Raw genomic sequence first — 20,951 nt, 5'->3', positions numbered from 1 at the left:
AGTACGCAGGAGGTAAGGATTCTGACAAAGTCTCACACCGTGGAAAGAACGGGGCTCTGAAGCCAGGAAGCCTGTCCATCTTAACCCTACCTCCTTCTCCACGCTGAAGCTTTGACATTTGACGGAATCAGCACTGAGAGGTGCCTTAAGTCCTTCCTGATGACATGCTTCTGGGTACACTCTCTCCTTGGAACCGGAATGGTGCTCTCATGCCATGAATGCTTGATGCCCTATCCTAACTCCATGGGGCACTGGTGGGGAGAGGTGGGGACAAACACAACACTAGAACCCAAGTTACCAGGTCTATAGTTGGCACTGGCACAGATGCTGGACTCTGGGAAAGCAGGAGGAGAGGGTGCAAGGACGCCCTACCTGCTTCTGCTGCCTGCAGATGGGCATGGATGGGTACACTCAACTTGATCTTCCAGCCCTGTAAGGAATCTGAGGCTTTTGGCTGCTGCAGGACCTGCTCAGGCCTGGTCTGGCTTACATTGGCCATGCTGTGACATACTTGCCTCCATACACATATATTCCACCAAAGGCACTCAGCCCCGCCGTGACCAAGCGCCCACCAATGTCAATTGGATAGCTGTCAATTGGGAAGCAGTCTGTGGCCAAGAAGCAAGGCCTCTCTGTGAAGCTTCTGGGTCAGCCTCGGGCTGACCAAAGTAACTGTGAGAGAGCCAATCCCCTTTCCAATGAAGGGACTTGAGAATTACAAATGTCTGGCTTTTCAGAAATATACTGACACCTAGTTACCCAGGGCTCTGTCCAGGGCCCCAGGAACACTGAGAAGGAGCGACATTTGGACAGTGGGAAGGTCTGTACTATCAGTGCTGCCGGGTACTGCTCCCGCCAGTCGAAGCAGTTCAGCAGATGGTGTAATGCACTGATGTCAACCTGCCCCTGTGTGTTTTAACAATGAAGCCTGTGGTCTCGAGGTCAGCCTTTTATCTCACAAGGAAACGGGAGGGAAGGAAAAAATAACATTGTTGAAGAGAAAGAACCAGAAAAGACAAGAGACGGACTGTCCTGTTGCCTAAACTGTGCTGCAGCTACCCAGGGTGAGCTGTACACAACCTTGCAACAGGGAACTGTAAGCCTCTTGCTAGGAGATGGGGCCTACAAGCATGAAACAGTGAATTAAATGGAAGAGCTAAAGGATAGTCAATCTCCTAATTTTTTTTTTCTTTGAGACATGGTCTTGCTCTGTCGCACAGGCTGGAGTGCAGTGGTGTGGTCACAACTCACTTCAGCCTCAACCTACTTGGCTCAAGCCATCCTCTCACCTCAGCCTCCCGAATAGCTGGAACTACAGGTGTGTGTCTGGCTAATTTAAAACAATTTGTTTTTTAACAAGACAGAGTCTTACTATGTTGCCTAGGCTGGGCTCAGCACCTCGGCCTCCCAAAGTGCTGGGATGACAGGCGTGAGCCACCGTGCCTGGCCTAAGTGCTTTTTTAAAATTGTATTTCCAGGTACCAACCTAACTGTCCCATAATGTGTATATGGATAAAACTACCAATCTCTTTTTTTTCCTGGCTGCCTTCCTTGTCGGTTGACTTTCCCAGACAATCTTGAACATTCCCTTTCCCTTCACACTTGCCAGAAGCATTACCCAGTGTAGAGAAAACAGGGATAACAAATCCAGTTTTCCATTTATGAACTGGGTCCTTAGCTTTGCTGCATCCCCTTGATGGGAAACCATCACCTGTAACAAACCATATGCCCTTGACTAACGATGTGGGCGCAGTTCTGACCTGTGGCCTCCCCCTATTCAAGAGAACAGTCTGGAAAGAAGAAGTAGCAGTTTCATCGAAGTAGAGGCTTCAGGGGCCTGACTTTTCCCATTTTCTGCTCCCCCATGAGCTGTAGGTCGGTCCAAGGATGTGGTCTTTGGGCTGCCCATGGTGGGAGACAGGGCAGTTTGGGGGAAGGAAGTTCCCTTTATTGCTTTTTCTGTGTGGCCCTAAAAGAATGCAGATGAGGATCCCCACCTCGGCAAAAAGGCTGCCTCAAGCCAGACACTTGCTCTGGAACTAGCAAGAAAGGCTATGAAAAAGCTGAGGGATCTTGGGCAGAGGGATGCAGGGTAGGTGTGCGAGATGCCGCCCCTGGAACACAGGGTACTGACGTGTTTAGGACGTAAAGCACAGTGTGAATGATGTACGGGATCAGGTGGATGTTGCTCTCCCGGCCGCCCCCGCCGGTGTCTGCGCTGAACGACTGCTCCATGGCAAAGCGCAGGAAGAGCAGTTTGATGTCGTGGATGTTGAGCTGGTACGTGGGCTCCCGCTGGCCTGTGCATTCCTGGAGGTAAGTGTTGTGTCTGGAGGGGAAGCAGAACAAACAATGAAATGGAAGTGAGTTCCTGGTGAAAACGCAGTTTGGGAGACAGAGCCTCCTTCCAATACTCCCGGGCCTGACAGCTGCAAAGGTTTGCAAATGGAGACAAGAATAAAAGGGAAAGTTGAGGCCAAGGCTGGGGCCAGCAGGATGACAAGGCCATAGGACATTTTCATTTCTGCAGTGACTGAATGTGACACTCTCCAAGTTATGATGAGAGCCCACCACTCCTGGGGGCCCATTTCTTAATGGATCAATGTTGTAGGACATAACATGGCTGCAAGTGAAGTACACTCTGGAGGAAGACATGTAGAACTCATCCATTCTGACTGACAAAGTGATCTGTCCAGACGAATGAGCTCTTCAATCTCCAAACAAAGGCATTTTTTTTCCCCCTATGTCAATACACGTTCCCATCTATCTGGGCTATGCCTCTTAGTAATTGGGTGACCTCGAGCACAAGTTGCTCAAACTCTGCATCTCATCTGTACAATGTATATAAGAATACATGCCTGGCTGGGCGCGGGGGCTCATACCTGTAATCCCAGCACTTTGAGAGGCCAAGGCAGGTGGATCACCTGAGGTCAGGAGTTCGAGACCAGCCTGGCCAACATGGTAACACCCTGTCTCTACTAAAAACACAAAAATTAGCTGGGTGTGGTGGCAGGCACCTGTAATTCCAGCTACTTGGGAGGCTGAGGCAGGAGAATCGTTTTAACCTGGGAGGCGGAGGCTGCAGTGAGCCGAGATCACGCCATTGCACTCCAGCCTCGGTGATAAGAGCAAAACTCTGTCTCAAAACAAAAGAATACAGGTTAAGCATTTCAACATGCTGCCCGCTATCACTGTCAGATGCCTGTTTTTTTGACAGGCATGGTTTTATCCCTGAGCTTTAAAACAGGACTTGGGGTGGGGCACCACTCCACAAGGCATCAGCAAGACATGAGGACCTCACAGACGCTTTAGCTATTCTTATCTGAGTTTTCAGGACCAGGGAGGCCTTCTAAGGAGCCCAACATCCCCTCTGCCACTAAGCCACTTTCATTATTTAAACCTCAGAGCCACATGCTGTAGAAGTGAACTCAGAAATTCTGGCCTCAAGGACCAAGTTGGGGTCCCACATCTTATGTCATAAGATCTGCAAAGGCGTAGTGAAGACCCAGAAATTTCATCTGGTGCCCAGTAAGCTGAGGGTGCTGGTTCCTCCCACCCTGTGGCAGGCCATGTCAGGTCACCCCTTGAGTAAGCTTCCATCCCCCACCCTGTCTGCTCTGGACAGTTCCCCAGTCACCAAACAGACAGACATGGATTCCCAAGGAAGGTAACAGGAAATGGGGTCACCAAGGATTGGGTTGATAGCAGGTCTTGTCCCATCCCCTGCAAATCCCCTCCATCCCACCACGAAAAATACTCAACACTCACCTTGCCAAGCAAGTGGCAAAAGCTGATTCAGGGACGTGAGGCCCCCAGACCGGAAGGAGCCCATTGCACTTGGTGTTGGCATTCTGCAGGGCGGCACTTTCCCACTCTTCCCGGCCTCGAGCCAACCTGGATAGGGAGGACAGCAGGGACAAGCGACTGCTGGAATTAAGGTGGCAACCAGGCACCTGGGCGGGGGTGGGGGTGGGCGCGTGCCAACACTAAGAAGTCAGTCAGCCCAGGCTCCTGACCCTGCGAAGAGAATTTGCCATTTGTAGCCTCAATGTGGTACATGCTGGCTTTGCTGATTCAGGTAGGCAGGGCTGCTCTCACCAGCCTTGGGCCCAGGCCAAAGCATATTTTCCTATCATTCAAATAACTGCTTGGGGACCTATATGGTGTCAGGCAGAACACCCTACTCCCCAGACCCTAAGGAGCAGATTTAAAACCACGAGGATGGCAGTCCCACCCCCTCCAGGCCCACAGGCAGGCCTACTGAAGGAGCCTTCCCGCAAGAGCCAGGGCCTACCTGACAGCGGCCAGGTGGCAGTCGTAGTGCACAATGTTGAAGTGGGACACGGTGCTGTAGCCCTGCTGTTTCCGGGGCTTATTCTCCATCTCCTCCAAGGCTACCCGCTTCGTGAAAGTATAAATGCCCAGGACCTTCGTGGGCTGCAAAGATGACAACATAAGGAGAGGAGAGGAGAAACTCCAAGTCAGGCTCAGGGGAAGCAGAGCAGAGGGGAACTGTCGCCCTTCTTGGACAATGCCTTGGGGTTCATGTTGCTCTCACTAGGGAAGTTCAGAAGAGCAGATGAGGCCAGTTCCTCAGTCTGTTGGTGAAGCACTTGGTTGGGCGCAGCCCTAGTGAAATGAGGATTATGGGAGCAACCAGTAAGAAGGGGATGCGGTGCAGATGTAGAGGCAGACACATTAGCAAGCCTCGGCCATCTTTCTTTACTTTGTGCTTCATCTGTCTGAAAATGCAGAAGTGACTTCTCGATATTCCCTTGCTTTTCAAAACCTGCCAGGTAGCTCTGAGGAACCTGCATTATACAGAACTAACGAGCCCTGTGGCCCAGGCACCTGCCCTTCCACAGCCTGTGTTCTGAGCAATAAGTTCAAGCTGGAGAGAAGAGGCCAAGGCCACCTTTGAGCCTTCAGGAGAGCCAGCAGGTCACTGGTTGCTCTGCTCCTTTCAGGTGGAATCTAGTTTGGATAAGCCAAGAAAGTTCTGATTTTCTCCCCAGTTATTCTGAATGGAGGCAGCATGGCGTGTTTTTAAAAGCCGAGGTCTGGAGTCTGAGAAGCCTAGGCTGGAATTCTGGCTCTGCCATGTGACCTTTGTTTGCTTAACCACAAGTTGAGACTTTTTACAGGTTTAAATAAAATTATCCAGTTTACACAAAGCTCTGAGCATGAGGCCTCACATACAGGAAGAATCCGATCAGTAGCATTTGTCATGATGACGATGATAAAGATAACAAAGTCTAAAGTTCAGATGAGTTTGCCTTCCTGCCTCTAAAGAGGACAGCTGGTCCTTTTGTTAATCTCCTAAGATGCAGGCCTTGACCTTGCCTAGCTAAGAACAAAATGGCCTGGAGAGGAGGGGGACGCTACCTAGAACAAGGGGCCAGGCTGGGCCCTCAGGACCGACCGCAGCCCAGCAGCTGTACCTGGAACTTATATCCCTCCCTGCAGATGCAGCACGTGAGGCCGGGCTCCTCGATCAGCTCTTCCATCTGCTTCAGGAGTGCCGTCTTGGTCACGACCTGGCCCTTTTCATTTGTCTGTAGGGGAACCCCAGCGGCATGTCAAGGGGGACTTCCATACACCCTCCCCCACCCTAGCTTGGGGATGCTCAGGAACAGGGCTAACCTTCTACCTCCACTAAAAGGACAGGTGCATGAGAAGAAAGCCCTTGAGCTCTCTTCCAAGGAGGATAAAGACCCAGGCCCTTCTGCTATTCTCTCTTCCTACAGGAGCCACTGGAGCAAAGGAAACCACCCAGCTGGAGCCCTGGCAAGGTGCCACCTGCCATCAGAAAAGCCCCCTTTCTTCGTGCCAGCATCTTTGTGCCAGCAATGCCAAGTCTCAGCTTCCAAGGGCTGTCGCACTGATTCAGTCACTGTTCCCACGTGAGCTTTTCAACTGCTGACACTCAAGTCTGTGCTTTGGAGAAGGAGCTTGTAGGACTCTGCTTCCTCCAAGGTGGGAGTTAGAAGAGCACAGAGCCCTTTGTGTCAACCACTTATTAGTGAGGTGCCTTGGCCTATTTACTTCACTCTCAGTTTCAGTTACTTTATCTGGAAAATGGGTATAACAATATCTACCTCCTAGAACAACTTGAGGGCTTAAATAAGTCCTCAATAAACAACAGCTCTTATCAGCGGTTTACTGTTTTGGTAAACTTCGTAAGTCACTTACTCCGAGTCTCATCTGTATGATAGAACAATAGTAGTCCCACCTCTGAGAGGGCCGATCACACCTAGTTCCTTCCTCCTCCTCTGTCCAGCCTTCTCTCTCCCCATGGCCAACCCCAGGGCTGTCCCATGGCCACCTCCTCACCAAAGTGTGGGCAGAAACATGGGGACTCTGGGAGGTAGCTTTACCGTCATGCCCAGGGTGCCCAGGGCCTTCTGCCTCATCGCCATGGCCATGCGCTTCTTCTCTGCCCGGGTCTCCCTGCGGGCTGCGTCAATCTTCTTGTTTACATCAGGGTGTTCCCGCAGGGCTTCCAGCAGGTTCTCTGCCAGGGTCCCAATGCCCTCATCACTGGACACCTGCTCCAGCTTATGTAGGTTTGGGATGGAGTCAGTTCCAATCAGAACCTGCCAATAAGAGACCAGAGAGACTCATGCCTCCAATTACGTAGACAAACCTTCTTCCCGGGAGCTTAAAGGTTTAGAAACTCAACCACTGTGCACCATCTCATGTCACCTGCTCAGCTGCAATCAGGTCCTTTGATTCCACACTTTGACAGACAGACAAATGGAAGAGGGTTTGGCTCTGCCACTGCCTCTGACCAGTTCCTATGCTCTAAGCTCAGTATTTCCATCTATAAAATGGGGATAATGCAAGAGTTGCTGTGATGACTGAAAACTAGATAACATATGCAAAGCATCCATCACAGAGGATGTGGAAAGGGGTCAGGAGAAGATTCCCTTATTCTGGTAAGACAAGCAGCAGCACCTGACGAGTCCTAAGTGGTGAACTCACCAGCCAGAGCAGGCGCTGGACGTTCTCATAAGGACCTGCCTAAGTTCTCCAACTGGGAGCCCCTGGGTCCACCAAACCTAGGAGCACAGTTTTCTCAGGCTAGGGATACTAGAGGTGCAATGACTACAAGCAGGTATGGACATTAAAAACTTAAACCACAAAAAAGATATTAACAAGAAACCTCTGTGCCTGAAAAAGCTGGAAGTCATTACATACAGGGCCACGTAATAAACAGGGGTGGAGAACATCAGAAGGCTAAAGGCAGGTGTAGTTGGAAAAAGCGCTCCAGGTGAGCTCACTGAGAAATATCACCACATCCCTGAAATCCTCACCACCCTGTCACAAGTGACTTGACAGCAATTACTACATATGAGACAATAGGCTGAAAACAACACAGCCAGTAGATCACTCAGCAGCTCATAAATCTGTTCTCACAGTAAGTCTGCTTCCAATTTGTGTCTCAGCAAAATTACCTATTCCCTCATGTCTCATGCTCCTAAATGCTAAGCCCATATTTCAACTCGTACTGAGCTTTTCCGGATTTCCCAAACTCAACATTCTGGCTGTTTACTGTGTGTGCATGCTTGCACATGTGTTTTTGGTGCTGGGAAAACAAAGACCTTGCCCTCATTTAACTTACATTCTAGTTATTAATAGGACAGACCATACATTCATAGCATAGTCTAATGAACTCTCCTCCACCTTACTTGCAAACCTCTGATCTGCTCCATCTCAGTGGCACCACCATTCACCTCATCACTCAGTCCAGAAACTGAGCAGGGTTCTTTTTTTTTTTTTGAGACGGAGTCTCACTCTGTCGCCCAGGCTGGAGTGCAGTGGCACAATCTCGGCTCACCACAAGCTCCGCCTCCTGGGTTCACACCATTCTCCTGCCTCAGCCTCCTGAGTAGCTGGGACTACAGGCACCACCAACACGCCCAGCTAATCTTTGTATTTTTAATAGAGACGGGGTTTCACCATGTTAGGCAGGATGGTCTCGATCTCCGAGCAGGGTTCTTGATTCATCCAGCTTCTTCACTTCTCATGTTCAGTCACTCTCCAAATCCCATTTATTCTTCCTCCCAGCTCAATCTCTGTTGAATCTATCCATGAGCTAGTTCAGGCCACCATTTCTTTCACTTCAATTACAATAAAAGCCTGTCAACTGTTCTTCCTACCTCCAATCTGACCGCCTTTGAATTCACTCTCTAAAATACGGCCGGGGCACTGCCCTCAAGAGAAAACCCATACTCCTCTTCCGGGAGAAAGAACACACCTTGCCCCTGCTCGGGTCTCCATCGGCAGCTCTCGCCATGCCTCACCTCCCACTGCAGCTGCTTTCAATTCTTGGAAGGCTTTTTAAGCTCTCTTTGGCCTCTGAGCCTTTGTAGGTGCCATGCCCTCCACTTAACACTCCTCTTTCCTTAGGCCCCAGCCCCTTCCACACTGCGTCTATCTCACTGTTTAGTTATTACTCTGTATTTGGCTGTATCTTCCACCAGACAGTAAGCTCCCAACAGGCACAGACCGCGACTGTCTCCTCAGCCTAACACAGGACCAGCTACACAATATGTGTTGAAAGAAAAATGAATGGCCACAGCATAAATGCCAAGTACCTAACTAGATAAGGCCTTATTCTAAAGAAAGTAATTCAATTTGGTAACTAAGAATAAGCCTGGAAGGCCAGGTACAATGGCTCGCGCCTGTAATCCCAGCACTTTGGGAGGCTGAGGCGAGTGGATCACCCAAGGTCAGGAGTTGGAGACTAGCCTGGCCAACATGGTGAAACCCTATGTCTACTAAAAAAAATTGCCCAGGTATGGTGGCAGGTGCCTGTAGTCCTAGCTACTGGGGAGGCTGAGACAGGAGAATCGCTTGAACCCGGGAGGCAGAGGTTGCAGTGAGCCAAGATCGTGCCACTGCACTCCAGCCTGGGTGACAACAGCAAAACTCCATCTCAAGAGAAAAAAGAAGAAGGAGGAGGGAGGAGGGAGGAGGAGGAGGAGGGAGGAGGGAGGAGGAGGAGGAGGAGGAGGAGGAGGAGGAGGAGGAGAAGGAGAAGGAGAAGGAGAAGGAGAAGGAGAAGAAGAAGAAAGAAGAAGCAGCAGCAGCAGCAGCAGCAGCCTGGAAATCAGCTGACTTTGAATTCCAAACTCATTGTGTTGCCTTTGGCGAAATCACAACTGTGTTCCTCGATTTATCCATATACAAAATAGAGATGTTACAAGGATATGGAAAACAATACATGTGGAATTCCTATGCAGGAAAAAGTATCTCCACAAATATATACCAATTATGACTCCACTGAGTCGAACAAAAGTTTAGAAAAGGAATTTCAGTGAGACACAGTGAAGTAACTTTCCTGTACTCAAGTTGCCATGTTTTTGGAATGAGTTAGCAGAACAGATTATCAAATGAGACAGTGGAACTATTTTCAATGCAGAACAGCACAAATAGAAAAAAATGCAATGCTGAGGACTCTCAAAAGTCAACATTAAAAAACAAACAATCCAGTTAGAAATTGGGCAAAAGACATGAACAGACATCTCACTGAAGATAAACAAGGCACATGAAAAGACATTCAACATCATGAACCACTAGGAAAACACGGAACCAGACGGAATCACTGCACATCTACCAAACAGCTCAAACTAAAAATAGTCACCAAATGCTGGCTAAGATGCAGAGAAACTGGAGCAGCCATACATTTTCAGGGAAATGTAAAATGCTGTAGCTACTCTAGAGAACAGTTCGGCAGCTTCTTATAAACAAAATACTGAACTACTGTACAACCCAGTAACTGCACTCTTGGGCATTTATCCTAGAAAAATGAAAACTTATATTCACACAAAAACCTGCACACAAGTGTTCATGGCAGCTTTATAAATAACAGCCAAAAACTGGCAACAATTCAGGTGTCCTTTAATGGGTGAACAGTTAAACAAACCTGGATGAACCTCCAGAAAATCATGCTGAGAAAAAAAAGAGACAATCCTAAAAGGTTACATACTGTACAACTGCATTTCTACAACATTCTTGAAATTACAAAGTTACAGAAATGAACAACAGATTGGTGGGTGCCAGGGACTTGTGGCACGGGAGTCGGGGAAGACGGATGTGGCTACGAAAGGCCAACAAGAGGGACCCTTGTGCTGATGAACTGCCCTGCGTCCTGACGGCACTGATGTCTACGTCCTGATTGTGGTGTGTGTTCCGGTTCCGCATGTTACCATTGGGGGAGAGTGGGAAAAGGACCCACACGATTTCTCTGTATTGTTTCTTAACAACTGCATGTGAATTTATAATAATCTCCAAATTAAAACTTCAATTTAAAAAAACACCCAGCCCTGGCCATCTATCCAGGGCATCAGGATAGGATTTGTGAAAGGTTAACGCTCAGCCCTGTTGGGAGAAATCACGAATGATCTGCGGAGTGGAATGGGTGGGCCTAAGAACAAGGTGTTCAGCTGCTTGAGGCAGAGAAAACAGAGGTGATGGTAATATAAGTGTCCTAGTGACTATGGCCAGACACTCAAGTGTTTTACTCTCTGGTCAGCCAATCCCTCACAGTTCAACAGCTGCACAGCTGACCCATTAGACAGTGAAGCCCCACTTAAGAATGAGTACATCACAAATACAGCTTACTTGTCTCAGCACACAGAGAGATGAAGCAGATGACTTCTGAGGCTCACTTCTGCTCTAGGAGTCTCATGTATTAGGGTAAGTCATGTCTCAAGGTGAACTAGGGTGGTTATACTTGCACACCTGTACCCTCACACTACCTGTCCTGGCTACCCACCTGGGTGGCAGGGTGCTGCATGGCCAGGCCCCGAAGCAGCCTCAGGATAAACGGCAAGGCTGGGCGAGACAAAAACTTTTTCCAGATGTCAGCATCCAAACTGCAAAGCAAAGGAAGGCTTATCAGCAGCTCAGGGAAGCCAAAGCTACCTAGAAACCAGTTGACGACTCTGGCTTGTTTAAACTCCCCGAGAGTGTTTAATCGTGACCCTCTCTGAGTGTCATGAAGAATCACACAGAACCACCCAGCTCAGCTGAAGAGCCAGAAAGAAGTGAGTACTCTAAGTAGAAACCAAAAAGTTGCCATCCTTTTCCCGTAAGCCCCAAGGACTCTGCAGTGGTTGAATGGTCACCCACATAGTTTCCAGAAGGGGTTGGGAGGCCTCAAGGAGGGCAAGGAGCATACGTGAAGCTTTACACCAAGATGCTGATGGAGAAGGAAAAGGAAAGGGCAAAGGGGAGGCAAAGCAGCCCTGCTACAGGAGGGCTTCATACTTCTTGGCGCTAGGGATGTGCTTTTTCATGTAGTCAAGTGCATTCTGGGTGATCCCCTTCTGGAGAATCAGATCCTTCAGCTGGTGCCCATTGCTGTTGTTCTTGATGCCAGCAGCTATTTTACAGAAGCAGTCCAGGAAGACTTTATCATCGCCACTGTGATCTTCATCATACCTAGGAGAAAAGAACAAAGAGTTTGAGGGTATGAAAGGCAGGACAAAACCCAATCATGTCACCCTCTTGGTTAACAACTGTCAACAGCCTAGAGAAGATCAAGGCTAAGTTCCCTAATGTGACACAAAGACCTATCTGCCCTGGCTCCTGCGACTCTCCCTGTTACCTGCTATATCTCCCACAGTCACAGCTTTCTCTTGCATTCACATAGACGCACACGTGGCTCCATCTCATCATATTCCTATCTCACCAACCACTTTGCCTTCTCTGCCTAGCCAATTGCTACTCTAATATAATACTAACTATTCACTTCCCAACTAGACTGAGCTCCTTAAAAGCCAGAACAAGGACACAAAAATCTAATAGAAATTCAGGGGATTCTTCCTCATCTCACAGACCTAGTTCAGGGTTTTAGTGGAGACTCACTTCACTATATGAAATCCAAGTAACATACTTATCGAAGTTGCAGTATGGTTTGAATCGCTCCACCAAGATCTGCATTTTCTCCACCTCTCCAAAGGAAAGGTACGGGATGATGCGAAGCAGGCCCTGGAGCACACTGGGGTTGGAGCGAACAAAGGTGCTGTTGATCTGGTCCAAGAGCATCACCAGCTGATCCTTGTCACCTGTCAGGAGGAGGTTGCCCTGCAACAGAAAAGAGGGTGGACATGCCATTAATCCAGTCAGGACTGTGGCTGCAGCCAACATCTGAGCCCGAAAAGTCAGCATTTCCATCAGAGTCATCAGGAGTACCCCTAGAAGAACTGTGTCTCGGCACTTCTTGGGGAATAACAAACAGTTTCACTTGAGAAATTCGTTCCTAAATTTCCGAGACAGGCCTGTTAATAGTCTCAGGTGGTCAAAATATACCAATACAATTTTCCCTTCCTATAAGAGAATGCAGGCTGCTGGACATTCACTTGGTCATAGCTCTAGCCAAATCGTTAGCACCAATAAGAATGGAGGAAAATACAGGTATAATAGGTGGAGAGAAATTCTGGGAGTTGGAGACCCGGGTTCTAGGCCTGATTCCACCAGTAACCAACTATGTACCACAGCTGAGGAAATGCCAAGTCCAGGGAAATGAAGTGGGCTCTTCAATTCCTCAATTATGAAATGAAAGGTTGGACTAAAGCTAAAGCCCCTGCCTATCAATGGGGACATGCCACGATTCCATTAATGAGCAGCTTTCGAGTAAAAGGCTATCCTTAGCAATTGTGCTTGCTCTGAATCCAAAGATTTCACATTTTAATACAATTATGTCATCATTAGTTGAGTCCTGACATTCCAAAGCTTAAGCAGGATCCGTCATCCTCAAGTAGGCTAAGCCAGACACTAACAGGCCTGTTGTGGGCAATGAGACAGTGCAGGCTCTCAGTGCCTGCAGATGGAGGGGCTGGGCCTCACTCACCTTGTCCTCACTCAGGGGCTCAGCATTGGACTCATCTAGAATGATCTCCATGATGCTAAGCACCTGCTCAGCCACAGCTGCACCCCCACTGTCCTTGCTTTCTTGTTCAGCTACAAGGGCCTGTAGGAGAAGGAGACCCAGTCACTCCCAGAATAAGACCACAGCCACTTACCACTGATAACTGCTCTCAAGGATGCCCTCATGGCCCTATTCCCCAGAAACCATGTGTGTATGACCATGTGTATGAATGTGCGTGTATACGCATCTTCTGAGAGGGAGACAAGCGTGTGAGCTTTTGATGGCAGGGAAAACATGAAGTTCCAGATCTCTTTCTTTGTTGCCCCAAGGAGAGGGGCACTTCTTTCCCATTGGTGTGTAGTCTAGACTGCTTAAGGGACTGCCTTCCTCTTATCTCTGATCTGAACTCAGGAAAGGAGCGAGGCAGCTCTTGGGTGCCATGGCAGCAGCATGGGGGCAGGGGGTGAGCCAGCCAGAGGAGAAGAGCAGCTGAATGACCCAAGCCTCTGCACCAGTCAGTCAGAGAGATGAAGGGCTTGAAGAGGCCGTGAGTCCATTTCATCTGAGCCCAGAACTGAGATGTCTTTCGCACCCAGACTTCCAAGGCCCACACTTCTTCACCTGCAGCCCATGCTCCTTACCAGGTTTAGGGTCCCCAGCATGACGTTCAAGGTGTTCATTTCCAGTTTGACCAGTTGCTGCCGGTTGACTTTCACCTTCACACAGTAACTGAACAATTTCAGTAGCACCTGACAAGAAAAGCCAGTCAAAACCCATGAGGTGACATGAGAATGTAGGACGTGGGGGCCAGTAGGAAAGGGATGTCTAAGCAGGGTCTACACCATCAGCAGGGGCTCCTCCTGAAATGAAGAGGACAGGAGGGAGAAGTGGCCCCTCAGGGGACACAGTGAGATGGCTGCGCTCTCACATTAGGCTGGTATTCTAAATAGCAGTTGTCTCCAGAGGTAGCTCCATTGGCTGGATATATCTCTACCATCTCTAATACAACAGCAGTGACACCAGTTCCTAATGGAAGAGGTGATGTTCTGTTTGTTGTCTTGGGGGAAATCCCAGAAACAATCCAGACCCTAAATTAAGAGTAAAGAGAATGATCCCAAAGCTCGTGGCCTGTGAGAGCTCAGAACCACACAGGTCATTTAAAACAAAGGCACAATAATAACAATACTATATATTCTCATAAACCCTGGGGGAGTGGGGGGGGGGGGTTAGTGAAAATAACAGTATAATATTTGTGGTGCCTCTCTGGAATGCTCTAATCCTTGCTAAGGAGATTAGTTGGATGAATACCCAAATTAAACCCTATAATGCAAGAAATGAGTTACATTATAAAATCCATTTTAAAAACAACAACTATGATAATGGTTAACACAAGTGCAGTTATTTGGGGAAAGACGGTCAGATGCTGGCTCTATAAAGAGGTATTGGAGAAGGGAAGTGGGCCAGCAGGACGGGAAGAGGCATGCCTAAGAATGTAGTGCTAACTGCCAAGTCCTTCACTGGCTCGCACTGCTCCATGGCACCACACTGCCCTCTAGGGTAAAATGACACAGTGGCCATAGCTTCTTTCCACAGGGGCCTCTCCCAGTGCAGAAAGGCTGGCCCCCACACCTTGCTGCTCCCAACTCACTGTTAGAAGGTGGCGTCCCTGCTTGAAATCTCTGATCCCTGCGAGTCTGTTAAGCATGCATTCCAGGCCCCCACACTGGGCCATCACACCAGCCATTTTATACACTTCTTCTTCATCTTCTTCTTCATCTAGGGGAGAACGGAAGCCAAGCAACAATGGAGGGTAAGGTGATGATGGGAATAAAATAGGCCAGGATAAAACAGCCCTCTTCCTGGCTGATGGCTGCCAGAACTTTTCCATATCTCCAATAAAGATACAGTCAATAAAAGGGGTCAATGATGGATGATATTAAACTATCCCACTCTCAGTAGGAGCTTTTTCAAAGTTTCAAGTCAATTCAAATTGCTTACTCAAATGTCAAAGTATGAGCACCAATACCATCAATGGAGTGCGGGGGGAAGAGGGAGTTAAAAATCAATCTGAACTCCAGTTCACTGTTAATTGCATTTTCCTCTAGAAGTTTGGTGTTTTTTTTTTTTTTTTTTTTTTTGAACCCTCAGTGGTACCTGCATCATGCCACAGACACCTCTATTTTTCCTCAATTGAAGAAACAATCTCCCCACAGTTCTGATGTAGAGGTACAACAGAGAAGCTCCTGAGAACGTCCCTAAGTCCCAGGGCGTGAGCCGCTCATGAGTCCCGAGCCTCAGATCCCATGTGCAGCGCCGTCTGTGATCTACCTGTGGTAGAGTCCAGGGACTCAATGAACTCCTCCGTGGCATCGCCCAGCAGCCCCCGCATACGATAAACAATCCTCATGGGCTCTCCCTGAGCAGAGAAAGTGGAGAAAGGTACTTAGAAACAGGCCCAGACAAATGCAAAGGACTCCATACTTGGTCCTGCTTAAAGCCCCAGCAATGTGGAGAGCCTCTATTTTTCTACAAGGTCTCAACCACAGCATCTAGAATCCAAATGCACAGCAATTCACTTAGGGGAAAGAATGCTAATTTTATTTTGTGTCTACTAGAAGCTAGGCATTGTATGAAACATTTTAAAGACACTATCTCCTTCCACTTCATTAGAACACTATGTAATAATTTAACAAATATTTATTGAATGTTTTACTCTGTTCCAGGTCCTATGCTAATTAAGTACTTTATATGATCCTTTTACAAAAGGTTACACAGCTCGTTCAAGGTTACCAAGCTATAAGCGGAGGTCTAATTCCAAGCTTGGACCTTCCTCAGGAGTAGAAACTCTCTCCTATCAATAGGGACTACTACCCAGGACAAGAAAGGCCATTTAAATCAAAGAGCTTTGACTCAAGCCTCGGGAATCAAAACAGGAAAAGAGAGTACATCAATCTTTGCCTATAGAGATTCGGACGTCTTCATATAACCATACAAGGAGGGGGTTCATCCACAATTCTTTAAGCTAAACCCACAATCTGATAGGAATAAGAATCAAGTCTTTTATAAATGACAAAATTACAGCAACTTCACTAAATTGGAGGATCAGGAAAGTTCACTATATTTCTGGCACTGAGCACATATATTAATATTATTCTCATCTTGCAGACTAGAAATTGGAGCTCAAAGTGACCCTCGATGAAATCCATTGGGGGATTTGGTAGCACACTGATTCAAGCAGCCTGCCTCCAAGTCTATGCTTAGCTTCAGGACAGGAAACCCTGGAGGAAGACAACGTGCCAGAAAGGCCAGTTGCAGAAGTGTTTCTGGCTACGGAAGCCCAGTGAGAATTCCTCAGAGAGAGAACCACCACAGACACTGAACACAGAGCAGGTTCTAGTCAGTAGCTAAAGAGGTAGGCTGCTTCTCAGGGAAATGGAGGGCAAGATAGAGAAAGGAAGCTGAAGTCCCAGAACAAAGGCTATCACAAACTGGACTTTGCCAGAAAACTACTTCTAACTGGATTAAGCACATCAATGAGAGGGGCAAAGGATTCTCAACTTCTATCTTGCTTCACCATTCAAGGGAGATACCCTTGTGTAGTCTGTGGGTTCACTACCACCATTTACAAGAGTGCCCACAGAAGCTTGGTCTTAATTTTTTATGTGCATCAGGGATTAAATCCGTATTGTTCTGTTTTGATGCTAAAATGTCTGTGACAAGATGTATTGGCTGGGACAGTTCTCTGCCTGTCCCTCGGCCAACAGTGCAACACCGACCCAACTGGCAGTAGACCAACAGTCAACAGTGACCAGGATTCCCAGCCCAGTGGGACAAAAGAAAGGAGAGAGGCGGAAATATGTAACAAATTAAAGACCAAAATGTACAAATAGTATACTGCCAATTTAGTTTCTCAAACTCTACAGAAGTATTTGGGACCAAGTCCAGAAAAGTTTGCTGTGCATCTCAGCTACACTAGTTTGCTGTAATTAAGTTACTTACCTGATTCATGTACTAAAGACCTCTCCTCCCAATAGAAACAAGAGAAGGGAGGAAATGGCAATGGGAGAGAGAAATGGAGGGGAAGAAAAAGAAACAGGAAGACAGGAAAGGAAGGAATGGAGACTAAGAAAGGAGGGAAAGGTGAAGGGGACCATCTAATACGTCCATAAGTGGACAAATAGCATCACTCGTGATGACCAAAAGGCCCAGAGCACTGGACTTCCTTCATTTCCCTTTTCTCCTCCTCAAGAACAACTGCCTGTTTGAGCCTCCATTCCCCAATTAGTAAAACAGAAATGATGCTCCTTGACACAGCTACTGGAAAAATGTTCTACTAAGTGAGCAGGCCCATAAAAGCTGAGAACTAATCTCAGTTGACAGGTGTCCATATTGAAGGGAACAAGACAGCAAGCATTTCCAGCACAGAGCCTCCTTCAACACCCCCTGGCTTTCAGTCCTTGGGGTTTGACAACTTGCACAGCCCAGCAAAATGCTTTTGCTTTCCTGAAGATTCATGAAGGTCATTAAATGTCCTTCCATTAGTCAGATGCCTCCAACGGAAAACAAGATGATTGGTTTTTCTCCACACAACCCCAAACAGGGAAAGTAAAGCCTTAGAGAGCTGCTACAAGCCAAGTAAGTGATGATGAACAATGGCTCCTGCTGGTTCAAGTCTGCATAAGTCAGAAAAGTTAAACCACACCTCCAAACAAGAAAGCAGGCACATACCTCATTCGTGGTACACCAGACTTTCTTGTAAACTTCAGCCACAGGAAGGTCCAAACTAATGATTTTATTGTTCACTAGAAGCTGAACAGAAAAGCAGGTGAAACTGTTATTCCAAATAATTGTAAGACAAGTAAAATCTAAGAGCAAAGGGCATCTTATGGTAATGGTTCATAATTTATAACTTTTATATGTCATGGACCTATCAACTCTCCCACTCTTAAAATATCCACATGTATGCAAAACACACAGAATTTTGTGCAAATTTCAGGGGCTGCAAACATCCCTAACCCACACATGGGCTCCAGCTTAGACACACCCACTGGGGACCTTCTCCTGCAAGTTCAGCACCAGAAAAGGCTTTTCACTATGCAAAAATGTCAGACCCTCAAGGGTCTGCCAGAAAGTAACTGACACAGGGATATAAACCTGCACAGGGGGTAAAACGCCAGTATTTAGGGGTTCAGTAACTCAGACTCACCGAGAAGTCTCTGCCAGAGGCAACAACAATAATAAATACCCACCACCACTACAACCAACAGTCACTAACAATATGCTTCCTTCCTGCCAGGCACTGGGCAGAGCCCTTTACAGGTTATTAACCTTAGCACTAGGTGAGGTAGAAAGGTGGGAATCATTAACCCCAACTTATAGAGCGGGGAAACTGAAGGCCACCTGCCCCAAGTTAATCAGCTACTAGGAAGAAGTATCTGGATTTGGTTAGACTAGGAAGAAGCCCCTAATCTTAAACGTGGGCAGCACTGTCCTATGGTCATTACCTCCATGCCACTGTCATCTTCCAGGAGAGCCACTAAGTCACAGTCCTGGCAAATCTTGTTCTTTATATCCCTCATCAGCGGCCCGATGCCTGGCTCATTGCTGCTATACGGGTTCCCAGGCATCCTGCCCTGTAAGAAGTCTTCTTGTTGGGGATCCTTCTCCAGGGTCACAAAGAACTCTGTGACTTCATTCTCCTCCTGGAGGACGGAGAGCAGGGTGGGTGCATCAGAATGGATGGCAGAGGAGGAGATTTATACTATGCTACCTTGTTCTATGGATGCTCAAAGTAAACACACCAAACTCAGCAAGCCCCCTAAACATTTAAAGATATAAAGGACAGGAAACTCAGAGGTACTTCCAAAATTCTAAACTAACTCAAGTAGTCTAAAATATCAAGCATCTTCCCTGAAACCCCAGGGTGAATTAGGAGATAAAGCCTAACAAAACAAGCAAAGAGTGACATATGAGAGATGTATTAATGAAATGAGGGAAGGGGTGCAAGGAGGGACTTTCCTTCCCCCTCCTGCCAGTCTCATGTGATGCTAACCAATTTGGGGCCAGAGGACTTTGTCACTGATGACCCTGAAGTCAAGAAAGGGGCTTCTTCTCTATGCGACATGACACTCAGGTACACACCCCCAATGAGCTCTCATTGCTAGCTCTCATTTCATGATACTAGTGTTCATCCTTCCTCAAGAGCAGGCAGGGTTCTCTGTATAATACTGTGCTTCCACACAGCTCAGGCTAGAGAAAAAAACACACGCTGCACATGTGCACAAAATACAGGGCAGCTAAAGAAGGAAGAGAGTAAAAATATCTTTATATTCTAGCTCAATACTGCTTCTTCCACAGCATGTTGGATTGATAAGCTATGGGATTTTGGTAATGGAGGTTAGACCTAGTTTTTAAAAAAACATGATTCTTTACTTGAATCTAAGAAATAAGACCAAGGAAGGTCATTAAATGTCCCATCGTTAGCAAGAGGAAAATTATGAGGTTGCTTCTCTTTTATGCGGTGGATCTTCTTTCACTAAAGACTAAGTGGCCCACAGCTGGTACAATTCCCCATAACTTTAATGAATCACCAACAGGCTTCAGGGCAAAGTGGCCCGTGCTGACACTCGAGAGCCACGGGAAGCACCGCACTGCTTACGGGATAAATGATGCTGCAGAGCCTCTCGAAGATGAACACCGGGGTCCGGTAGTCATCCAGATTGTAGCGCTTGGCTGTCTCAATGCACACAGCCATGAAGGCCTTGGTTTCTGATTCTGTACCTGCCAGAAATCAAAGCGGCCAAGTTAGGAAAGAGCCTCTCCCATGGAAGCTGAAATGAGACTTCTAACTGAAGTACCATCACTGACAAATTATTTCTGCCTGGTAAGTCTTTAAATGCCCTACATGGCAATATCAATAGTTCAAATTGGAAATTTGATGCTGATTGATTTTATCCTCAGACCACATTCAGTTTGAAACCCATAACACCCAAGTCCACACACTTCATCATGGTTGGCTGTGTATATGTCTTGCTCTCTCTCAGGATATAACCTCCTCAAGGAGAGGGACTATGCCTTATTTAACTGGCATCTCCTTGCCCAAAACAGGCACTCAGAAAATGTCAAATAATCCTGTGTTCCAGTCAAATCAAAAGCAAGTTATAGCTTTTAGCTTCATTCTAAAAGATTAGGTAGAATGTCCCCTATAAGCAAAAAAAGACACCTTAAAGTAACATGAACGTGAGAAAATACGGTCTTTAAAAAATAAGGTCTTGTGAGCACTTCGAGCTCACAAGTTGAAGACCAGCCTAGGCAATGTGGCAAAATGCCATCTCTACAAAAAATACAAAAATTAACTGGGCGTGGTGGTACATGCCTATAATCCCAGCTACTTAGGAGGCTGAGGTGGGAGGATGGTTTGAGCCCAGAAGGCAGAGGTTATAGTGAGCCACGATCACACCACTGTACCCCAGCCTGGGCCACAGAGTGAGACTTCGGCGGAGGGAAAAAAAAAAAAAAAAGTCCCACTGTTGCATTCCCGGGTGGGTCTGAATTAAAAAAAAAAACAAAACAAAAAAAACAAAACAAAACACGGTAAAGGTCCCTGACAAAGTCACAAACCAGTTCAGTATGGCATGACGAAAATGGCATCAGAAAGAGTTCCATTTCGGGCAATAAAGCAAACGAGGTTCCCTGACCTACTCCTCACTCTCCACCACTCAAAAACAATCTAAAGTGTTGAATAAAAATGTATCAGTGAACTGCCACACTAACACAGAACAGCCAAAAGCCAAAAACTAAGAGAAATCGGGAAGCCAGGGAGATAAGCAAAACATGAGTCAGTTTTTGCATTGAGCTTTGGTTTCCATTCCCTGCCCAGATTTGAGAGGTGGATAAAGCCCAGAATCCACTGAGGCAAAGAGTCTAGCAGAAAACCCCAACCCCATGCCCCACAAATACAAATATGGCACCCCAAAAAGCTACACCCTTGGTGCAGAGATCGGCTATACACTTCCCCCAACCAAATAACTGAGGAAATTGACTTTTCTTAAACGTCACCATCAAGTGGCAG

General features: G+C 47.2%; 1 protein-coding gene across 1 annotated transcript in view; it reads right to left on the bottom strand.

Annotated features, from left to right (window-relative positions):
• UBR4 (ubiquitin protein ligase E3 component n-recognin 4) overlaps nucleotides 1-20,951 on the bottom strand; it is a 137,967-nt gene that overhangs the window by 8,186 nt on the left and 108,830 nt on the right. Inside the window, exons 87-101 of the mRNA XM_026455924.1 lie at nucleotides 19,539-19,660; nucleotides 18,385-18,582; nucleotides 17,609-17,689; nucleotides 15,209-15,296; nucleotides 14,529-14,656; nucleotides 13,522-13,629; nucleotides 12,863-12,982; nucleotides 11,906-12,096; nucleotides 11,278-11,451; nucleotides 10,784-10,883; nucleotides 6,378-6,596; nucleotides 5,442-5,555; nucleotides 4,295-4,437; nucleotides 3,769-3,894; nucleotides 2,135-2,329 (exon numbers count right to left, since the gene is read on the bottom strand). Of these exons, the coding sequence (XP_026311709.1) occupies nucleotides 2,135-2,329; nucleotides 3,769-3,894; nucleotides 4,295-4,437; nucleotides 5,442-5,555; nucleotides 6,378-6,596; nucleotides 10,784-10,883; nucleotides 11,278-11,451; nucleotides 11,906-12,096; nucleotides 12,863-12,982; nucleotides 13,522-13,629; nucleotides 14,529-14,656; nucleotides 15,209-15,296; nucleotides 17,609-17,689; nucleotides 18,385-18,582; nucleotides 19,539-19,660 (2,107 nt within the window). The remainder of the gene's footprint in view (nucleotides 1-2,134; nucleotides 2,330-3,768; nucleotides 3,895-4,294; nucleotides 4,438-5,441; nucleotides 5,556-6,377; nucleotides 6,597-10,783; nucleotides 10,884-11,277; nucleotides 11,452-11,905; nucleotides 12,097-12,862; nucleotides 12,983-13,521; nucleotides 13,630-14,528; nucleotides 14,657-15,208; nucleotides 15,297-17,608; nucleotides 17,690-18,384; nucleotides 18,583-19,538; nucleotides 19,661-20,951) is intronic.

The sequence above is a fragment of the Piliocolobus tephrosceles genome, chromosome 1, assembly GCF_002776525.5.
Source record: "Piliocolobus tephrosceles isolate RC106 chromosome 1, ASM277652v3, whole genome shotgun sequence".
In the NCBI taxonomy this organism is placed as follows: Eukaryota; Metazoa; Chordata; class Mammalia; order Primates; family Cercopithecidae; genus Piliocolobus; species Piliocolobus tephrosceles.
Note: the sequence above shows the minus strand (reverse complement) of the source record. Positions and strands in the feature narration are given on the sequence as shown.